The following is a 24,407-nucleotide window of genomic DNA, read 5'->3' as shown; positions in this document are numbered from 1 at the left end:
CGTCCCCCCATCCCAAGTGTAGTCTGAGAGAAGCTTGGCATATCCTAATGCAGGAGAAGCAGACACTTAGAAATTAAGACTTCTTGATCTTGAGTGTCCACTTGCAGCCATGCCTGCTGCCTAGATTGCTAGACTGAGCTGCTGGAGAGGGTCATATTCAAGAGATCACGGCCAAGGCCCTCTGCCATGGCTCTTGCCCATATGGCTCCATGGTCTAGAAGGTTGACTCAACTGAGGGCTGATGCAACAGCAGAGGAGGTTATATTCTTCAATCACTCGGGAAGAGCTACAGATGCTATCAAGCAACCAGGACTAGGACCAAAGTCTTTGTCATCCTGGGACTTGAGGTTGGACAAGGACATGGAAGACAGCTGAGCCACTGCCACTGAGGATTAAGCTGCCTTGACCTCTGCCTTCACTCTTCTCACCTCTTCTTGTTCTTTCCGAAGTCACTTTCGACTCATCCTACACACTATAACAAGATAAGGGCCAGACATGCTGCAGGAGGTGACGTTCTCATGTTGCATATCATAGAATGTGCAATCCTCTTTGACAGTCATCTGTGCAGTGCTGTCACTGGCTCAGATGTTGAAGAGGTTGCCGAGGAAGTCCTGAAAAATCCTCACCTACATGTCACCTTGCTTTCAGCTCTTCTTGAGGTTCTTGTATTCCCATATCAACTTCTCCAGCTTCTGAATGCAGGAATCCATCCACTGGATAGGGATCCTTGCCATTGTCCAGATGGTGTAGCAGGCTTTGCAGACTTCTTGAAGCTTTCCAGGAAAGGCAGGTTCTGCCTCAGGTGAAAAAACTGTGACATACAAAGTATGTGTCAGAGGTCAAACAGTTGACAAAAACCCAAAGAGACTCCATAATAACAATCATTTCAGTGCACTCTGTGTACTTGGTACTGAGGACACCAGCAAAAGAGACAAACCAAGGATGATATTTGTGCAACCCTTAAATATGCATGAAATCATCCGGATTTTAGCACAGAATACAGGCACATGTAGTAGAATAAAAATAACCTTGTGGAGTGCGCTTTTAAAATTAACATGTATTTGTAGACCATGGTACTATCCAGTTATTACATTTTTATTTATGTGTGTGTGTGTGTGTGTGACAAACACACACACTCGGAGAATGTGATGGCACCTATTAGGTTTCAAATATATGTAAATGATATGACAGAGATCATTAAATAGTTATATAAACTTGTTTCCTGATGATGCAAGAATAATGAAAATAATAAAGGATAAAAATGACTGCAAGGAGTTACAAAAGCATATTGACAAGATACATGCATGGAGCCAAAGATGGAAACTAAAATTTATCGCCAGAAAATGCCACTTGTTGGAAATAGGAAAAAGTAAAAAGAGACCTTTATGGAAGTACAAAATGGGAGGAGAAATAATAATGAAAATTAATAAAGAAAAAGATTTAGGAATAATGATCAAGGACAAACTATCAAATGAAAGGAACATAAATGAAATATTGGGCTCTACATACAGTTTGTTAACAAACATAAGGGTGCTGTTTAACCATTTAAATAAAAAAAATGAAGAAAATTATAGCAAGCATAATACATCCTAAACTGGAATACCCAGCAGTAGTTTGGGCTTCACACACAAAAAAAAAGATATATGGAAACTGTAAAGAATACAAAGGATAGCGACAAAGATGGTACCAGAACTGAAAGACTCAAGCTATGAAGAAAGTCTTGAAGAGATGAGATTACCAACACTACAAGAGAAAAGAGAAAGAGCAGACTTGATAACAATGTACAAATTAGTAAACAATATAAAAAGAATAGACAGAAATTATTTCATACCACAGATGAAGGAGGAAGAGAGATGGACGAGGGAGCATGGGAAGAAAATAAAGAAGAAAGGATGTTCAAGCAACATCAAGAAATACAGCTTCCCATATCAAACTATTAAAATCTGGCATGATTTAAAGGAAGAAGTGGTTGTGGCAAACAATGTACACATGTTTAAAGAGAAACTGGATAAACATGATTATGGAAACAGGACAAAATGAGCTTTGTCTCGTGCCCTGTACAATATAACCAGGTAAATGCAACTAGGAAAATAAATACACACACACACACACACACACACACACACACACACACACACACACACACACACACACACACACACACACACACACAAATCAAGATGCCTTTATGCACAAAAAACAAAAGATTACTAACTCACTGTTTTTACACTTTCCAGACATGTTCAGAGGATCAGTTCCAGTGTGTAACCTCAGGCAATTGTGTGTCCAGCTCCTGGCGTTGTGATGGTGACAAAGACTGTGAAGATGGGAGTGATGAAGCCAGCTGTCCCAGGCCTGTGAGTTAATGAAATACACCCAAAGTAATTAAATTAAATTTAAAATATAATTTCTTATGTCTCCGAAACGGTGTTTATAATAAATATTTCCATATAACAACAAAAGCACATTACTTGTTGCAGTTGTTGTCATTACTGCTCAAAGAAGTTGATTCATTGTGCAATTCAGTTTTTTAACAAAATTTTGAACTCATTATTGCTTTGGTTCTGGTACCATAATTTGGTTCTAGAATATTTGAATTAGTATCTCTGATTACTGTTCTCATTTCCCTCCCTTGTAAATAATCATCCATCCATCACAATGTTGCTCCCTTTAGTCCTCCTCCATTCTCTACCTTCCACAAAGGCTTTTGTGGGAAACTTTATCAACTGCTTTTTTGAGATCCAGGTATCCCGCATCAACCCATCCATCCCTCTTGCACTCCATCTATTAGTAATTCAATACTAATTCAAGTTAAAGCAAGGTGACAAATGGGGTACTGCAAGGATCTGTCTTGGCACCTATTAGGTTTCAAATATATGTAAATGATATGACAGAGATCATTTAATAGATATATAAACCTGTTTCCTGATGAAACAAAAATAATGAAAATAGTAAAGGATGAAAATGACTGCATGGTGTTACAAAAGCATTTTGACAAGATACATGCATGGAGCCAAAGATGGAAACTAGAATTCAATGTCAGAAAATGCCATGTGTTGTTAATAGGAAAAAGTAAAAAATAGACCTTTATGGAAGTACAAAATGGAAGGAGAAATAATAATAATGAAAAGTAATGAGGAAAAGATATGGGAGTAATGATCCAGGGCACATTATCACCTGAGAGGCTCATAAATGGAATATTTGGCTCTGCATACAGCTTGTTAACAAACATTAGGGTGCCATTTAATTATTTAGATAGAGAAATCATGAAGAAAATTATAATAAACATGATACATCCTAGATTGGAATACACAGCAATAGTTTGGCCTCCACACAGAAAAAAAAGATATATGGAAACTGGAAAGAATACAGAGGATAGTGATGAAGATGGTACCAGAACTGAAAAACTTAAGCTATGAAGAAAGATTTGAAGAGATGAGAATACCAACACTACAAGAGAGAAGAGAAAGAGGAGACCTGATAACAATGTACAAATTAGTAAACAATATAGAAAGAATAGAGAGAAATGATTTTGTACCACAGATGGAGGAGGGAGAGAGACGGACAAGGGAGCATGGGAAAAAAATAAAGAAGGGTGGATGTTTGAGCAACATCAAGAAATACAGCTTCCTGTATTGAACTATTGAAATTTGGAATGATCTGAAGGAAGAAGTGGTTGTGGCAAACAGTGTACAAATGTTTAAAAAGAAATGAGCTTTGGCTCATGTCCTGTACTATACAACTAGGTAAATACACACACACACACACACACACACACACACACACACACACACACACACACACACACACACACATCAAGATGCCTTTTCACACAAAAATGAAAAGATTACTAACTCACTGTTTTTACACTTTTCAGACATGTTCAGAGGATCAGTTCCAGTGTGTAACCTCAGGCAATTGTGTGTCCAGCTCCTGGCAATGTGATGGTGACAAAGACTGTCAAGATGGGAGTGATGAAGCCAACTGTCCCAGCCCTGTGAGTTAATGAAATACACCCAAAGTAATTAAATGAAATCTAAAATATCATTTCTCATGTCTTCAAAAGTATGTTTACGAAAAATATTTTCGTATAACAACAAAAGCACATTACTTGTTGCAGTTGTTGTCATTACTACTCAAAGAAGTTGATTCCCTTGTGCAATTCATTTTCGAACAAAATTTTGAACTCGTTATTGTTTTGGTTCTGGTACCATAATTGGGTTCTAATACATATGAATTAGTATCTCTGATTACTGTTCTCATTTCCCTCCCTTGTAAATAATCATCCATTCATTTCAATGATGCTCCCTTTAGTCCTCCTCCATTCTCTACCTTCCACATAAGGTTTTTGTGGGGAACTTTATCAACTGCTTTTTTGAGATCCAGGTATCCTGCATCAACCCATCCATCCCTCTTGCACTCCAGCTATTAGTAATTCAAAACTAACTCAAGATGAAGCAAGGTGACAGGTGGGGTACCACAAAGATCTGTCTTGGCACCTATTTCAAATATATGTAAATGATATGACAGAGATCATTAAAAGTTATATAAACATGTTTCCTGATGATGCAAAAATAATCAAAATAATAAAAGATGAAAATGACTGCAAGGAATTACAAAAAGCATATTGACAAGATACATGCATGGAGTCAAAGGTGAAAACTAGAATTTAATGCCAGAAAATGCCAGGTGTTGGAAATAGGAAAAAGTAAAAAAAGACATGGAAATACAAAATGGAAGTAGAAATAATAATGAGAAGTAATGAAGAAAAAGATTTAGGAGTAATGATCCAGAACAAACTATCATCTGAGAGGCACATAAACAGAATATTTGGCTCTGCATACAGCTTGTTAACAAACATTAGGGTGCTATTTAACTATTTAGACAGGGAAATGATGAAGAATATTATAACAAGCATGATACATCCTAAATTGGAATACACAGCAGTAGTTTGGGGTCCATACAGAAAAAAAAATATACAGAAACTGGAAAGAATACAGAGGATAGCAATGAAGATGGTACAAGAATTGAGACTTAACTTATGAAGAAAGACTTGAAGTGATAGGATTACCAACACTACAAGAGAGAAGAGAAAGAGAAGACTTGATAACAATGTACAATTTACTACAGAAGTTAGGTGTTTTGAGACATCACCAGTTTTCCTCACCCCCCCCCCCCAGCTGCTAACTCTGTATAAGGGTCTTATCAGTCCATATATGGAGTATGCTTCACATGTCTGGGTGGGTTCCACTCATACCGCTCTTCTAGACAGGGTGGAATCAAAAGCTTTTTGTTTCATCAACTCCTCCCCTCTAAGTGACTGTCTTCAGCCTCTCTCTCATTGCTGCAATGTTGCATCTCTAGCAGTTTTCTACCAACATTTTCATGCTAACTGCATGCCTCCCCTCCTCCCGCAGCCTTGCTGCATAAGACTTTCTTCTTTCTCTCATCCCTATTCTGTCCACCTCTCTAATGCAAGAGTTAACCAGTATTCTCAATGATTCATTCCTTTCTCTGGTAAACTCTGGAACTCCCTGCCTGCTTCTGTATTTCCATCTTCCTATGACTTGAATTCCTTCAAGAGGGAGGTTTCAAGACACTTGTCCTTCAACTTTTGACAACCACTTTGGACCCTTTTCTGGGACTGGCATCTCAGTGGGCATTTTTTTTTTGGATTTTTGTTGCCCTTGGCCAGTGTTCCTCCTACAAAAATAAATAAATAAAAAAAAAAAAAAAAATATATATATATATATATATATATATATATATATATATATATATATATATATATATATATATATATATATATATATATATATATATATATATATATATATATATATATATATATATATATATATATATATATATATACATATATATATATATATATATATATATATATATATATATATATATATATATATATATATATATATATATATATATATATATATATATATATATATATATATATATATATATATATATATATATATATAGACAGAATATATTTGGTAACATAGATGAAGGAGGGAGCAAAACGGACAAGGAAGCATGGGAAGAAAATAAAGAAGAGTGGATGTTCGAGGAACATCAAGAAATACAGCTTCTTGTATTGAACTATTGAAATCTGGAATGATTTGAAGAAAGAAGTGGTTGTGGCAACCATTATATACATGTTTAAAGAGAAACTGGATAAAAATTATTATGGAAACAGGACAAAATGAGCTTTGGCTTGTGTTCTGTACAATACAATTAGGTAAATACAACTAGGTAAATAAATACACACACACACACACTCACACACACACACACACACACACACACACACACACACACACACACACACACACACACACACACACACACACACACACATCAAGATGCCTTTTCACACAAAAAAGAAAAGATTACTAACTCACTGTTTTTACACTTTCCAGACATGTTCAGAGGATCAGTTCCAGTGTGTAACCTCTGGCAGGTGTGTGTCCAGCTCCTGGCATTGTGATGGTGACAAAGACTGTGGAGATGGAAGCGATGAAGCCAACTGTCTCAGGCCTGTGAGTTAATGAAATACACCCAAAGTAATTAAATTAAATTTAAAACATCATTGGTTATGTCTCCAAAACGGTGTTTATGATAAATATTTCCATATAACAACAAAAGCACATTATTTGTTGCAATTGTTGTCATTACTGCTCAAAGGAGTTGGCTCCCTGCACTCATCACATTCTTTAGGCATCACTATCAGTAGACAAAGTATATTAGATTAAATAAAGACTGTTCTGAGATAACTCTAGACATATTATCTAACCATATGTAGACTTTCCTGGAAAGAAAATCTAAGGTTTTAATAGAGAGAATAATGTTTGGCACAACATAGAACATACAAAGAGGACATTATGGATTAGGGAACAGATCAGAGTTAAAGTTATCTTGACTATGATTAAAAGAAAAAAAATGTGTGGGTGGGACACATCATGTGTCAGCAGATGATAAATGGACAATCAGAGTAACAGATGTGCAACCTAAGGTATGATCTTGAATAGACAGCTGGCCAAAAGATATGTGTGGAGAAGTTTGGTGTATGTCTCTGTTGTGCAAGGATACGATGATGGTGATGATTTTGACTGTACAATTCATGTATCTTTTATCACTCTCCACAGTGTCGTGAGGATGAGTTCAGGTGTGAGTCTAGTGGTTTATGTGTGCCTGGTGCCTTGCAATGTGATGGTCAGGAAGACTGTGATGATGGCAGTGATGAAGATTCCTGCACAGCAGCACCACCCACTACTGTGAGCACAGAAAGTGAAGGATGATCCATCCATGCCCATTGTTTGTGGCTAAAAATGTATTCTATATATTGTTATTAGTCTTAGTATTACACACACACACACACACACACACACACACACACACACACACACACACAAAACACACACACACACACACACACACACACACACACACACACACACACACACACACACACACACACACACACACACACACACACACACACACACACACACACATATATATATATATATATATATATATATATATATATACTATTCATGTATAGTTGGTACTGTGCCAATATGTCCAATTTTCTTCATGACAACTTGCCCCATCCATACCACTAATCTAAACAAACGGTTTTCATATAGATTAAAAAACCTGTCATGATCTCTTTCAAGGGTAAACAATCCTTAAACCCTAAGACAAATTATGGCTAAAATTAATATTACTCATTATTATAAATTTACTTACCAACATCAAAATTAAACTTTTCCTCATTCCACTCAAATCATGCGACCTTTTTAACGTGGCTGCTTGTTGGTGAGTGAGGCCCCATGGGATGATTAGCTAGTTTAAGAAGTAGCACTATCAAGCAGTAAATAGTGAAATTATTTCAAATGCGCCAATGTACCCCTGATGGCAACTTGCCCCAGTCTCCCCTACTCTGGAAATATTAAACCCAAGTACAAGCACACACATGATATTGTATACTCGAATATAAGTACAAGTACATGATATTGTGTACTGAAGTACAAGTATGAGCACATGTAGTCAGACCTGAGTCTGACACACACACACACACACACACACACACACACACACACACACACACACACACACACACACACACACACACACACACACACACAACAAGAAATTAAGAGAAGAGATCCAAAAACTTGTGGATCAGAATAATAAAAACAAGGCAGAGATTACAGCTTTAAAGAGGGAAGATAAGAAACTGAAGAAAGGATTGGAGAAGGAAAATAAATGGAGCGAGGATGTCATGAGAGGTAAAGTGCAAGATATGATGAAACAGGAACCCCATAGCTGGAAGGAAGAGAGAGAAAAACAGAAAATTGATATGAAGGAAATATTGAGACAACAAAAGAACAAAAGGAGGAACATGATAAGCAGATTGAAAAAAAAAGTTTAGAATAATAAAGGAAAAAGAGCAAATAGTAAGGGATACAGTACATAAGAACAAGATACATATTGTGATATTTGGTGATGAAGAAAAGAAATTATCCATTAAGATTATAAGAGAAAGAGAGGAACTTAAGAGAGCAAAAGGAGATAGTAGCAGCAGTAGTGAGTGAGGGAGGGGAGGAAATTTAATCTAATACTAAAATGGCAGTGAAAACTGTAATGACAGGGACATGGAAACTGTCAGAGGGAAAGATATGAAAATATATGGATAAGAAGAGATTTAAATGATAATTATAGGAATAAACTGAAAGATGAAAGAAATTAAAGCAAAAAATGAGTAAGTGACACAGGATCAAGTGAAAGAATTTGTATGGAAAATTGTAGATTTAAAGATAAGAAAGTGGTGGTTGAAGAATGCAAGGGAAGAAGGGCAACAATTGAGAAGGAATATAGCAAGACTGAGAAGGAATGTAATATATTGAAAGTTATGTACACAAATACAAATGGGCTTGTGTCAAGTATATTGGAACTAAGGGATATTCTAAGAGATAACTAGCCAGATATTGTATGCTTAAGAGAGACCAAATTAAAAGAGGAAATACAAATCATTCTTGAAGAGGAATGATACAGCATTTGGAGGAGAGATAAAAAAGATAAAGGTCGGGAGGAGTGTTAATATTGGTGAAGAAGGATATCTTTGTTGAAGAAGATGGCAGAGGTTTTGGGCATTGTGGTTAAAGATGACAAAAAAATAAAAAAATAAAATAAAATATTGTCACATATATACCACCCAAGACAAATGCACGGAAAACAAATGAGCATAAGAAGATTCAAGAAGAATTATGGAAATTATTGGAAAATATTATCAAAAAAACAAATAAGATGTGACTTTAATTGCAAAAATGTAAATTGGTAGGAGTTGGAGCTAAGAGAGGGTACAAATGCCGGAATCCATGCCAAATAAGAAGTATCTGCCCCAAATTAAGAAAAATTATCATGTTGTAATAGAAGTTAAATTATATATATATATATATATATATATATATATATATATATATATATATATATATATATATATATATATATATATATATATATATATATATATATATATATATATATATATATATATCAAGCAAAAGGAAAGAAGTGTGAGGTCTGTAAGAGATCTAACTCCTTCCTAAGTTTGAACTAAATGAGCATTTAATCTTTTACTGGAAGAATATAGCTGGTTATTAGCTAACAATTTCAAGTCTGGTGCATAATTCTGAAGACTATAATGAAATCTACTCACACACACACACACACACACACAAGATGCCTTTTCTCACAAAAAAGAAAAGATTACCAACTCACTGCTTTTACACTTTCCAGACATGTTCAGAGGATCAGTTCCAGTGTGTAACCTCAGGCAAGTGTGTGTCCAGCTCTTGGCGCTGTGATGGTGAAAAAGACTGTGAAGATGAGAGTGATGAAGCCAACTGTCCCAGGCCTGTGAGTTGATGAAGTATACCCAAAGCGACTAAATTAGATTTAAAACATCATTACTTATGTTTTCAAAACTTTGTGATAAATATTTCCATATAACAACAAAAGCACATTACTTGTTGCAGTTGTTGTCCCTGTGCTCATCACATTTCTTATGCAACACTATCAGTAGACAAAGTATATTAGGAAATAAAGACTGTGCAGGGATAACTCTAGACACATTCTCTAACCATATGCAGACTTTAGCTTGTATACTACCAACTTGATATATATATATATATATATATATATATATATATATATATATATATATATATATATATATATATATATATATATATATATATATATATATATATATATATATATATTGTGTGCAGTGAGATAACGTGATATAAAATGAAAAAATAAGTAAGAACCAATGAAAAAAAATAATGGAGGAAGGAGAGAGAGAGAGAGAGAGAGAGAGAGAGAGAGAGAGAGAGAGAGAGAGAGAGAGAGAGAGAGAGAGAGAGAGAGAGAGAGAGAGAGAGAGAGAGAGAGAGAGAGAGAGAGAGAGAGAGAGAGAGAGAGAGAGAGAGAGCATATTCTAACCTTTTTGCAAGATTGCTTGATCTGAAATGTAACTTCAGATGCTGCACATGCTGCATCTACTTTGGAAACTGCTTGTGCCATGTTCACTCATAGTGGCCATAATCATCATTAAAGATAACTGCAGGTTGTCAAAGCAATCACTGCACACTTACATTGTGAAATAAGCACACTCATTCTTTGTTCTACTCTTATAGTGGATCTTTACATTTATGAAGCAATGTATTTTGAGGGCTTTGAGGCTTATCCTTAATTTTTGAGGAAGTGAGGCACTGCTACATTTGGCCCTCAGTATCATACGCTTCTCTCCTAACTATATTTATTTATTTATGTTTTATTTTATTTTGTTTTTAGTACATATATATTATGTTCTTTTATATAATTGTTTCCTTTATAGTTAAGCAAAAAAAATTAACTACCTGTGTTATATTTTGCATGCTGACTAATAGTTGACTTTCAATACATACTCATTATGTGGCAGCATGGGACAGACCAAGGGTGCTGGACTGGTGTTTGTATTATAGGTGTAACACCAATTTATCAGCAACTGATCCCTCAAGACCTCTTTTTGTGTTGTTAGTTGCATGAGGGGACCATTTGCATAAACAACAGAATGGAAATAAATGCATTCATATTGAAACTAAGAATGATTTCATGACATGAAAGAAATATATTTTTTTTTTACACTTAGAAGTAAATGGTCACTCTACTGTATGCAAATAAGGAATGAAATAAAGGGAATTGTGCAGAAATCTACATATTTAGGACAGAAAATTAGTGCAAGTCCACCATGAAAAAGATGATCAAAAGAACAGTGGTGGAAAGGAGTTGTATTTCCAGTCAATTAAGAAGAATAGATAAATAAATAAAAATAAAGTGATTATCCACCATCACCAAGGAGAAAATTTACAATCCATGCTTACTCTCAGCTCCAACATGTGCTTTGGATACCTGGGGTGTTATGGAAATCCTATAAAGAAAATCTTAGTGATAAAGTTTTAATGGAGAGAATAATGTTTGGCACAACATAGAACATACAAAGAGAACATTATGGATTAGGGAACAGATCCAAATTAAAGTTATCTTGACTATGATTAAAAGAAAAAAAATGTGTGGGTGGGACACATCATGTGTCAGCAGATAATAAATGGACAATCAGAGTAACAGATGTGCAACCTAAGGTATGATCTTGAATAGACAGCTGGCCAAAAGATATGTGTGGAGAAGTTTGGTGTATGTCTCTGTTCTGCAAGAATACGATGATGGTGATGATTTTGACTGTAGAATTCATGGATCTTTTATCACTCTCCACAGTGTCGTGAGAATGAGTTCAGGTGTGAGTCTAATGGTTTATGTGTGCCTGGTGTCTTTCAATGTGATGGCCAGAAAGACTGTGATGATGGCAGTGATGAAGATTCCTGCACAGCAGCACCACCCACCACAGTGAGTACAGAAAATGAAGGATGATCCATCCATGTGGCTAAAAATGTATTCTATATATTGTTATTAGTTTTAGTATTATATATATATATATATATATATATATATATATATATATATATATATATATATATATATATATATATATATATATATATATATATATATATATATATATATATATATATATATATATACATTGTTCAAATAGTATTTCTATTATGGTGCAGACAGATTAACAGCAGGAGTGGGAACTGCAGCTGGTGCACCTCATGATGATCTCACTGGTACCAAACCAGGTCACCTGGCCTCCCCAGGAACAAACTTTTGTCACCCTCACCTTATCTCCACCCATATGTCAAACACTGCATTACACTTTAAATTTTGTTGGTTGTACTCTAATGTACTCATAAAATTATTAAGTACTTTGAGCCCAAGTACAAGTCCAAGTACAAGCAGGGGAGACAGTTCATGGATCTTTTATCACTCTCCACAGTGTCGTGAGGATGAGTTCAGGTGTGAGTCTAGTGGTTTATGTGTGCCTGGTGCCTTGAAATGTGATGGTCAGGAAGACTGTGATGATGGCAGTGATGAAGATTCCTGCACAGCAGCACCACCCACCACTGTGAGTACAGAAAGTGAAGGATGATCCATCCATGTATTCTATATATTGTTATTAGTTTTAGTATTATATATATATATATATATATATATATATATATATATATATATATATATATATATATATATATATATATATATATATATATATATATATATATATATATATATATATATATATATATATATATATATATATATATATATATATATATATATATATATATATATATATATATATATATATATATATATATATATATATATATATATATATATATATATATATATATATATATATATATATATATATATATATATATATATATATATATATATATATATATATATATATATATATATATATATATATATATATATATTTTTTTTTTTTTTTTTTTTTTTTTTTTTTTTTTTTTTACTTCATATTTTCTGTTTAACCAATGAAATTAATATTTTTGCCAGAAAAGCTACTGCTTCAGAAAGACCAACTTTAGTCTTTTTACTTCAGGAAGAAGATTTAAGCTTTGGCCCAGTAGGGGAATTCCCAGAGAGCTGCATTACCATGTCTCTAAAAGACCAATCATCAATTTAACAACTTGGTGGAAAGGATAGGCGATCCTCTCTCTCTCTCTCTCTCTCTCTCTCTCTCTCTCTCTCTCTCTCTCTCTCTCTCTCTCTCTCTCTCTCTCTCTCTCTCTCTCTCTCTCTCTCTCTCTCTCTCTCTCTCTCTCTCTCTCTCTCTCTCTCTCTCTCTCTCTCTCTCTCTCTCTCTCTCTCTCTCTCTCTCAGTATTGTATATTGTGTGAATCATTTTTCTATAATTTATTTGTTCAAGGTAACTGTGTCACATAATCTTGATTGGAGGTAGAGCAGATTCATTGTATTGTCATTTCACTCACATTAGTGGCTTTGAATGTTCAAGCTATTTCTCTGGAGGGTGCAATGACAGGACTTCTATTGGCCTTCTCTAAAAAATACTTATTCATGTAAATAAGTTCTTTCTCCTGACTGTGAAGAACATACAAGCACTTGGGAATTCCTTCCACCATGGGAGTGTCCCCTGACAGGCTAAGCCACCCTCTGACCTGAGTCACCTGACCCTACCAATAAGCACCCTGGGTGCTTGACCTATATGACAACTCCACAAAGCTATGTTGTCAAATGTTGTGATATTTATGTAAAACCATGACTATTTATCATCTTAAAACCCAAACCATTTGTACCACTGCATGGTTTGATGAGCTAAATAATCCATACTTAATACTTGAATTTCAATAAAAAGTAAAAAGAACTTATATATTTAAGAGAAATTGTGTGATACGGCAGAGTAGCTAACAGGGCTCAGACAACGCCTAAACTTTCTTCCAGCAGTAAAAAGAATATAGTATTGCAATACATTACATCTTTAAAGTCTTGCACTAATGAATCATATACAAATACTACTGATAAATAAACATTTCAAATGTATCCGCCTGAAGCAAAAGAGATACACTGTGTGATGTGTAAAATGTCTTGTCCTTACTGACAGATTGTACTATATGAACTATAAGCTCTTATTGGCTGAGTATGGTTAGCATTTTACAAATCCAGCCCATGATCCTCAAGAGTCAAGATCATGATGTATTACTCACACATGAAGGTGTCTTTTCACACACAAAAAAATTATCATTAACTCACTGCTTTTACAATTTTCAGGCATGTTCACATGATGAGTTCCAGTGTGTAACCTCAGGCATATGTGTGCCCATCTCCTGGCACTGTGATTCTGTGGAGGACTGTTCAGATGGGAGTGATGAAGCTAACTGCCCTCTTAAGCCTGTAAGTTTATAAAATATATCCATTGATTGAAATAAAGTTAAGAAATCATCCTTTTAGTCTTCAAAATTGTGTCCATTATAAATATTTCTATGTGATGACACAAGCACATTACTTGTTGCTTTTGTTGTTGTCATTATTACTCTTATAAAAATTGGTTCCTTGTGCTCATCATGTTCCTTATAATTATCAGTAAACAAAGTGGCTGTGCAGAAGTAAATCATACTTCATTATCTAGCCACACTCAGACTTTAGCTTGTAATAATAATGAAATGATAATGACGATAATGTTATTTGTACAGCACTTATCACTCCTGAAGAAGTTTCACTAGTGCTGATCAGCATCTGAATACAAACACAACAGTAGCTAATCATTATAAGTAAATAAAAGCAAAGTTAAACCACTTATGTAAAGTGAATGTTAGTGAATGCTAAAAAGTGAATGCTAAAACCTACTAGTGAATGCTAAAACCTACTTATTAAAATATCTACAGTGATCTAAAGACAGTCATTTTCAGTGTTAAAATCTAATGATAGAAATATGTATAGACATAGTCAAATTTAATGTTAAAAAGTGTTAAAATCATAACTGCAATCTCACAAATAGCCACTAGTATCAACAACTTGAACAACTACAGTGGTCCCAATTAGGCCACAGTCAACGAAAACAAGATACAGTTCAAACTTAAAGGAAAAAATTAAAAAAGAGATAAATAAAACTACAAATTAAGTGGGCTGGGATTTGAATGTAGGCAGTTCAAATGTAGGCAGTTCAAATTTAAAATATAAAAGATTAAAAACAAAAACTACAAATTAAGCAGACTGGTATTTTAATGTAGCAATTGCAAGGTAAATTACCTGTTTATCCTGTTTGTATATACAGTATAGTGTTACTTTGTTACAGAGTTGTGAAGAAGGTAAGCTGCAGTGTCTATCAAGTGGCGATTGTGTACCAAGGAACTGGCGCTGCGATGGATTCCCAGACTGCCAGGATGGAAGTGATGAGGAGAACTGCACTGAGGTAAGGATGACATTTTTCATCATCAATGTTAGAACACTATAGCAACTAAGATGGATATAGGAGAAAATACATTTCAGAAGTGTCTTGAAACATCTCTTGAAAAAGCTAGATCCATACACTCCTTCTGGAAATACAAGACTTTCAGCAGATCAGATTAGGGTTTCTTCAACAACTAGTTGCTCAAATGAAGATTATGATGTAAGATAGAATAAATTATATAAATGGATGCAGCACCCCTCTCTCTCTCTCTCTCTCTCTCTCTCTCTCTCTCTCTCTCTCTCTCTCTCTCTCTCTCTCTCTCTCTCTCTCAGTGGATATAATATAGCCTGATTCTCAAAAGGCCTTAAACAAAGTCCTCCACAAATATTTACTAATTAAACTAAAATCTCATGGTTTACAAAGCAGCACACTGAGATGAGTTGAAAACTGGCTGAACAACCATAAACAAAGAGTATTCATCAATGGAAAAGCATCCAAGTGCACTAATATAACCAGCAGGGAGGCAAAAGTTTAGGTTTAAAACCTGTTCTCTTCCCTGTTTATATAAACAACATAGATGAGGATGTTACTGGTATGATATCAAACTTTGCTGATGGCACTAGAATAGTGAAAACTGTAGGCTATAACAAACAAGTAAAAGAAATGCAGAATAATCTAGACAAATTTTCAGAGTGGGAGCAAACTTGGCAAATGAGACAAATGAGTTTTAATGCAGATAAGTCTAAGGTGGCTCAAATAGGATATTAAAATGGGAAAGCAAAGTACATGCACGATGAATGGTGCTAAACTTAAGTGTTGATAGCAAAATTGATTTAGGAGTAACAATATCAACAAGTCTAAAACCTAGCCAACAACATTCAAAAGTCATAAAAAAAAGTGAACAAAATAATCAGCTTAATTGGCTAGACCATGTGAATATAAATCTAGATATGATCTTCACTTTATATAACTCCTTGATCCATCCCATTTTGGAATAATGCATTTGAAGCATGTTGGTCCTGTTACCAGAAAGGCATAGGTGAATTAGAACAAATTCAGTGGAGTAACAAAAATTATACCAAACCTAAGAAACAAATCATACAGAGCAAGTTAGAGAATGAAATCTATTTCCTTTAACTCTAAGAAGATTAAGAAGCAACATAATACAAGTGTTTAAAATCATTGAAGGCACTGATAACATGGATTGCAGTAAGTATTTCACAACAGACCTTTTAAATTACATAAAAAGAAACAGTTGTAAAATTGTTGATAAATTATTCATCGCTCATAAATCAAAGAACTTCTTTTCAATTGAGTTGTCAACCTAAGGGATGGGCTTCCTTGAGACAGGATAGACTGCAACACCATAGAGATTTTTAAATACCATGCCTGAAATCCATGCTTATCAGCATTTATTAGAGATTAAGTTCCTTGCCTCCAGAAAATGGGGCAACTCATTTAATCTATTTCCACTCTTTCCTATAAAATTTTCTTCATGTTTTTTACTTTTTCAACCCTGTAAGATATTTATTTCTGACCTGTTTCTGTACTTCTTATGCTAGACATAATGGAGAGAAGAGAGGGAGCCTTCTGCTTTGCTATCCTTTTCTTCTATTGTCATCTTAGTAGTCCTAGGTCAGGTCACTTCATGAGGACCATAAGGTCTGCTGTGGCCTGTGTATCTATATAACTCTCTCTCTCTCTCTCTCTCTCTCTCTCTCTCTCTCTCTCTCTCTCTCTCTCTCTCTCTCTCTCTCTCTCTCTCTCTCTCTCTCTCTCTCTCTCTCTCTCTCTCATAACTACCTTACCAATTCATCACAGTCTCTCATTTTCCCTATTGCAGGTGGTGAAGGATGAATGCAAAGACAGCCCCTGTAGCCATGGGTGTCTGGAAGCACCATGGCATACACAAGGCTTTCTCTGCACCTGCCCAGATGGAATGACACTTTTAGCACATGATCGCCACACCTGCGTCCAGAGAGGAACTGAAGACATCAAGGGCATTAATAAAAACATCAAGGGTTAATGGTGGCTTCTTTCCCCATGGCTTGTGTGACTTGACTGCTCTATTTTCCCATATTTGTAGATCCTAGTAATTTTTCTTTGGTACTAATCTGAACCATATCCTCGTGTGATGTTAGTAGATATAAAATCCACAAAGGAAAGGTTACTGAAATATTGTTAAATTTGTTACTGTTAGTACAGAACCACATGTCTCTTTGATTTTATTATTAGTTGCACTGGCAATACAGTATGGATGAGGAAATTTGTTTAGTTCTTTCTAGTGAATATTCCATGCATTTTTGTGGTGTTCAATGTTATACCTTTTCTTATGTGCTAGTAATTAGCATCTTTCTAGAATTAAAATGCCCATAATCCATTATTTAGTGTTTTACTTTTTTCAAGATTTGAGTTCTCATTATCCAGTTTTTATGCATGTATTATAATAACATGACTTTCCAAAATAAAAAAAAAATGCATCCAAAATATTTTTGGTTCCATATTTTTTTTTCAATGAACATAATGCTATATGGCTGTGAAACCTGGCCAATGAAGGTGGCTTAGGCAGGCTCAGACAGACAGAAATGGAAATGATAAGATGCATGATTAGTGCACCATTATGCAACATATCTGGAGAAAGGAGGATCACATGTAACAACCCAAAGGAAAGGTGAAAGAGTTTCTGGAGAGAATGTGGCGTGCCAGGTGTATGAACAATTAGGATAGAGTATGCTGTTCGTTTCTCTTTTTTTTTTTTTTTTTTTTCCCCTTCTATAGGAGTTGCCGATCCAAAGGCCTGGCTTAGTAATTATCCTATACCATCTGTACCATCAAGATCAAGATCAAAATCAGTTGTGAGAGAGCATGGAGAGGAGAGAGTGCTAGTTATGGGTGACATGAATGCACATGTGGGAATACTGGGGGAACAGGTGAACAGGAATGGTGAAATGCTTGGAGAGTTTGTTGATGAACTGGAGCTGGAAAATCTGAACGTTACTTTGGCAGAGGGGCGTGTGACTTGGAGTGCAAGAGAACAGGAATCTGCAATTGACTACATGTTGGTGAATGGAAGAATGCGTGAAATTGTGTCGCACATGTGGATAGATGAGGATGGTTTGGTTGATATTGTGTCCGATCACAACATGCTGGTTGTGGAGTGCTTGATGCAGGGTGGGAATGAAGTGAAAGTGGCAAGTAAGAAAAAGAAGTGGAGACTGAGAGATGTAGGGTGGGAGAACTTTCAGGTTGATCTGAGTGAGAGAAGCTGGGACGACGAAAGTGTGCATGACGTGGAGCATCTGAATGAGAAACTGGTTGAGGACGTGAGGGGTGCTGCTGAGAACCAGATAGGGTTTGTGAGAGTAGGTAGAAGAAAGAATGTATGTAAACCATGGTGGAATGATGAAATCAGAGCAGCTAGGAAGGAGCGAAAGAGAATGAGTAGACAGTGTAGATGGCTGAGGAAAAAGAGGCATGAAAGCGATGAGGCAGAGAATGAGTATCTGAATGCATGGGCAGCGTATGTGAAGCAGCAGCGGTTGACGAGACGAATGATAATGAATGCTAAAGTGAAGAGTGAAAGGAGCGTGATTCAATCTTTAAGGGAGAAAGGTATGGAAGGTGGCCATGAATGGTACAAGTTCATGAGAGGTGAGAATATGTCAGGCAGTGTTGGTGTGGAGAGTCTAAAAGTGGAGGGTGTAGTTATAACAGAGAAGGATGGAATCAGGGAGGCAATCAAAGGGTTCTGGGAAGAAGTAGGTGGGGTAGGTGAGATGTTTAGTGTGAGAGAAGAATGTGTAACACTGGAAAGGAAGAATGCAGATGAACTGGATGAAAGAATCAGTAGGGATGAAGTGGAGAGGTGTGTGAGAAGGCAGAAGAATGGCAAGGCAGCAGGTCCAGATGATATACCCTATGAGTTCTACAAGAATGGTGGGGAGGTAGTGATAGACAGAATGACTGAGTTATTCAACCGAGTGTGGGATGAAGAGAGAGTGCCAAGAAAGTGGAATGAGAGCCGAGTGTGTCTGTTGCATAAGGGAGGATTTAAGAGTAAGAATGAGCTGAAGAACTACAGGCCAATTGCATTAGTGAATACAGTAGGTAAAGTTTTCAGTGCAGTGTTGAATGAGAGACTGTGTAAATGGATTGAGAGAGCTGGAGTGCTGGGTGAAGAACAGAATGGTTTTCGTAGGGACAGGAGAGCTGAGGACAATATGTTTGTGGTGAATGAAATGATTGAGAAGAAAAAGAAGGATGGGGGTAAATTGTACCTAGGTTTTTTGGATATAGAGAAAGCTTATGATAGAGTGAACAGAGAAATGTTAGGTAGAGTCTTAGAAAAGATTGGATTGAGTGCAAAGATAGTTAACGTAGTGCAAAGTATGTATGTGGACACAAGAGCTAGATACAGGCTAGGAGACATAGAAACAGACTGGGTGAAGAGTGAGAGAGGAGTTAGGCAGGGCTGTATATTGTCACCAACCCTTTTTAGCCTGTATACAGAGGAGCTAGCAGCCAGGATGAGAAGAATGAATGTAGGGGTAAGTGTGGGGAATGATAAAGTATGTGTGCTCCTTTATGCAGATGATGTAGTTGTTATGAGTGAATCGGCAGATGAGCTTCAAAGTTTGTTGGATGTAGTGGATGGCTATGGTAAAGACTTTGGAGTAAGGTTTAGCAGTGAGAAAAGCAAAGTAATGATTGTGAATAGATCAGAGGATGAAAGTAATGTGGTATGGAGACTTGGAGAGAATGAGTTGAGACAGGTGCAAGAATACAAGTACTTAGGGATGTGGATGAGTCCTAGTGGGTGTGCAAAGGCAAAGAATGAAAAGATAAGTATGGTAAACCAGTGGGTAGGTCGATTGGGAAGCGCGGCAAGGATGAGAGCAAGTAAGTATGATGTGTTGAGAGAAGTGTGGAAGAGTGTGGCTGTGCCATGTATAATGTATGGTATGGATGTGATTGCATGGAATGAAAGTGAAATTGATAAGTTAGAAGTGGGCCAGAACAAAGTAGCAAGGATGGCACTGAGTGCACCGAGGTGCACAGCAGTTGAAGCCTTGAGAGGTGACATGGGATGGAGCACCTTCAGAGAAAGACTGACAAAAGCCACACTTAGGTACAAGATTAGGCTTGAGAGAATGGATGATGCAAGAATAGCAAGGAAGGTGTACCTGTGGAATGAAAGTGGAAGCAAATGGAGGAAGAGATGCATGAGAATGACAGACAGGAATGGATTGCAAGTTGTGTGGGCGATAAGAATGGCTGGGAGGAATCAAAATGAGCGTGAATGGGTGGTAACAAGAGGAGGAAGAGTGGGAGCCGAATGGGATGTGAGAAAATGGAAGAATGAGATAGACAAAGAAGTGAAATGTGTGGGACTGAATGAATGGAAGAATGAGATGGAAAGAAAGAAGACCCTGGAATGGTACAAGGAGAAAGAGGCCCCGAGGTATGAAAGGTGGTATGATGGAAGCCTGGGCGGTGATCTTCTCTTCCGAGCGAGGGCACAGTGTATGGATGTGAATGCAAGGAGTTACAGGTGGTCTGAGTCCCGCAGCAAAGTGTGCCAGATGTGTGACATGGGAGAGGATGAGACGGTGGAACATGTGGTGCTGGAGTGTGTGCAGTATGCCAGAGACAGGAATGAGATGATGCAAGTGATACTGACTGAGTTAGGGCATGATAGGAATGAAAGAGTGGAGAAGACAGGAAAGGAATGGATGGTGTTTGTTGCTGGGACTGGGTAGAGAGGTCAATGAAAGGATGATTGAGGCGGTGAAAGAGTTTCTGGAGAGAATGTGGCGTGCCAGGTGTATGAACAATTAGGATAGAGGATGCTGTTCGTTTCTTTTTTTTTTTTTTTTTTTTTTCCCTTTCTACAGGAGTTGCCGATCCAAAGGCCTGGCTCAGGAGTGATCCTGTGCCACCTGTACCATCAAGATCAAGATCAAGATTTTGAAATTTACCCCTCGCAAAAATTAAGCTAGGCTGGAATGCCTTATATATCCTGAAAGGCCATGCACTTTAACCAATACCAGGAATATAAAAATAGTTTAACCCTCAGTAATAATAACGATTTTTAAAAGAACTAATTGAAAATTATTGGAACAGACAATAAAAAAAAAGTTCTAAAGTCCACAAATCTGATTTATCACGAATGGAACACTTAAACAATGTCTGAACTTGTTTTACAAACAATCAAAAGTTAGCAAGGAGCTGAAATAAAGAAAAAAATATACAGGTCACTTTTTCGACTTTTAAACATGCCCATAAATCACTAAAAGTCTACATTTTAAACTGAGCAAGAATAAAACACTTTTTTTTAAACCATAAAACATTTTTAGAATCAATAAAACCTTAACTAGACACTCAAATAATATATATATATATATATATATATATATATATATATATATATATATATATATATATATATATATATATATATATATATATATATATATATATATATATATATATATATATATATATATATATGACGATTCTAAAGATATCGCCGGAAAAAAAAAAAAAGTTATTTAGACACAAACAACCTCATACTTAACCTACTTTCCCTAACACACATATAGAAAGCAATCAAAATATCACTAAATATTTTCTGAAACCACAAAAATATACTTATAAGCTAAATTATATACGTTAAGGAACTAGAAATAATACTGGAATCGGGCCAGACTGACAAATCATCATGGCTACTGTGGGGACTTCACCTGAAAACAAAGATGGCTGCCACTCCTCCACTTATTATGAACTTGTGTGTGTGTGTGTGTGTGTGTGTGTGCGTGGCCCACTACTTCAAGATATATAACTTTATCCGCCTCTTATCCCACCTCCTGCCCCTTCCTGCCTCCTCCCTCCCCGTGTCACTCCACTCAGCTAGACATGCGGCTCCATTTTGGGCATTGTTGGCTTGCAATATGTGAGAGATAAAGCAGACAGTGGATGATAATATGGATGAACTACCTCTACCTTTGCTGACAGGTTGTTTACATATTAACGACCCTTCAATATTTGGGTAAATTTCCACCTGTTTCCAATGTGGGCCACCTTTAAGGGAGTTAAGACCCGTGCCACTCCATGGAGTGACAAATCTAACAGACGGACATGTTTCCAAACTCAGACTAAGAAAAAAAATAAAAATAAACTAATAATCTCAAAGAATTCCCAAATAACGAATAATACACCTTAAATACACAGCTTAAAAAAAAAAAAAAAAAAAAAAACAGTACAGCCCGGGGAAGGAGGGTGTTACGGTGAAGGCGGTAAGGCTGAATGAGGCAAATCTTTCATCACTGTACTCACCGTAAGTAGTCGTGCTTCTCTGGTGCTGGCTGGTGCAGGAAGATGCTGCCGGGAATGTGGAAACATTGGTCACTAATGTGTGGCAAGACTGACCAGTGCCGACCAAAACGTGCCGCCCTCTCTTAGCACCACCTGCCGTTACTGTTCCGCCCAGCGAACACACACACACGCGCACACACACACAGAATGCCGGCAAAGTTGACATATTATCAAAAAAATTTGTCAATTAATGTAAACATCCTAGCTTCCTCACACCCCTTTCCCCACCCACTATGTAATATACTTCCTCGCCTCCCCACTCCCTATGTGATATACTCCTGACATCCCCGCTCTCAACCTCAACTCCCTGATATAACCTCTAGTCTGGTCGTTACAACACACACTCACACGCATAATAGCCAGTATATATATATATATATATATATATATATATATATATATATATATATATATATATATATATATATATATATATATATTTTTTTTTTTTTTTTTTTTTTTTTTTTTTTTTCGTGAATATTCCCATATTGTGAAGATGTAGGAAAGAAAAGGAGGAGGAGGAAGAGGGAGAGAGAAAAGGAAGAAGAATAAATAAACAGAAAACACGACAAAAGTTTCGTTTTTTGCAATATATATATATATATATATATATATATATATATATATATATATATATATATATATATATATATATATATATATATATATATATATATATATATATATATATATATATAATGAAATACAAAAATAAACAAAGGAAGAAGGAAAAAGGGAAGAGAGAAAGGAAATAAAGCAAGAGGGAGGAGTGCGCCCCCTCATATTAATCAACTGGCAGGCCACTTGTGACCAGCGGGCCGCAGTTGGATCACACTGGTCTATATGACGGATTTGGTATATCATGTAAATGTAATGGAAACATTGAGAAAATTATCTGAAAATGAGATAAATTCATCTCGAAAGCATCCTCAACCAGGATCACACTTGTGTCAGGACCGTCAGAGTAGCAAGCTTTTCCAGCAGGTCACCAGAGATTGGAAATAATGAAGTGACCACCAAGATAGGATTTGGTTTTCCTTAATGGAACAGAATTTTTAATTTTCATTGAAAGCACATTCAAACTTTTCTCTCTTCTGTCTATATGGAGGAAATCATGTATTCTAGCTCACAAGTCGCAACAAGAGTCTTTACCACTTGTCAGCTTGGTATATTACGGAAACACAGATTGATCTGAAGATGTGATGAATTTACCATGAGAGCTATAGGCACCCTTGCCTGTGATCAAACCCATACCAGGAGCACTACAGTGACTTTTTTTTTTTTTCCCTGGCACACACACACACACACACACACACACACACACTCTCTCTCTCTCTCTCTCTCTCTCTCTCTCTCTCTCTCTCTCTCTCTCTCTCTCTCTCTGCACCGTACTGTAATAATCATAGTAGCAATGAAAACTGCAAGCTAAATAAGAATTGTCAATAATACATCAATGAACATCCCGCGCAACCCACTGGCACCGACGAAATAACGGGGATTATTGTATCGATTCTTGTTCTAGCGATATATCATTACAGTACTCGAGATTCACGTAATAAAAAAGCGATCAACATTTCAGATTAATTTGGCATTACATATAACGTGATCACTAGCTTAGAGA

General features: G+C 36.1%; 1 protein-coding gene across 7 annotated transcripts in view; it reads left to right on the top strand.

Moving 5' to 3' along the window:
* LOC135108623 (sortilin-related receptor-like) overlaps positions 1-17,899 on the top strand; it is a 23,619-nt gene extending 5,720 nt beyond the window's left edge. Inside the window, exons 6-15 of one of the 7 annotated variants that reach the window (XM_064019779.1) lie at positions 2,238-2,357; positions 3,878-3,997; positions 6,444-6,563; positions 7,170-7,298; positions 9,829-9,948; positions 11,848-11,976; positions 12,470-12,598; positions 14,293-14,415; positions 15,317-15,433; positions 17,256-17,899. In XM_064019779.1, the coding sequence (XP_063875849.1) occupies positions 2,238-2,357; positions 3,878-3,997; positions 6,444-6,563; positions 7,170-7,298; positions 9,829-9,948; positions 11,848-11,976; positions 12,470-12,598; positions 14,293-14,415; positions 15,317-15,433; positions 17,256-17,438 (1,290 nt within the window). In that variant the 3' untranslated portion in view covers positions 17,439-17,899. The remainder of the gene's footprint in view (positions 1-2,237; positions 2,358-3,877; positions 3,998-6,443; positions 6,564-7,169; positions 7,299-9,828; positions 9,949-11,847; positions 11,977-12,469; positions 12,599-14,292; positions 14,416-15,316; positions 15,434-17,255) is intronic. The other 6 variants (XM_064019782.1, XM_064019784.1, XM_064019795.1 and 3 more) reach the window with 6 other exon arrangements.
* The last annotated feature ends 6,508 nt before the right edge of the window (positions 17,900-24,407 follow it).

Source organism: Scylla paramamosain, chromosome 2 (assembly GCF_035594125.1).
Source record: "Scylla paramamosain isolate STU-SP2022 chromosome 2, ASM3559412v1, whole genome shotgun sequence".
Classification (NCBI taxonomy): Eukaryota; Metazoa; Arthropoda; class Malacostraca; order Decapoda; family Portunidae; genus Scylla; species Scylla paramamosain.
The sequence above is the reverse complement of the archived record's forward strand: the minus strand, read 5'-3'. Positions and strand labels throughout refer to the sequence as shown.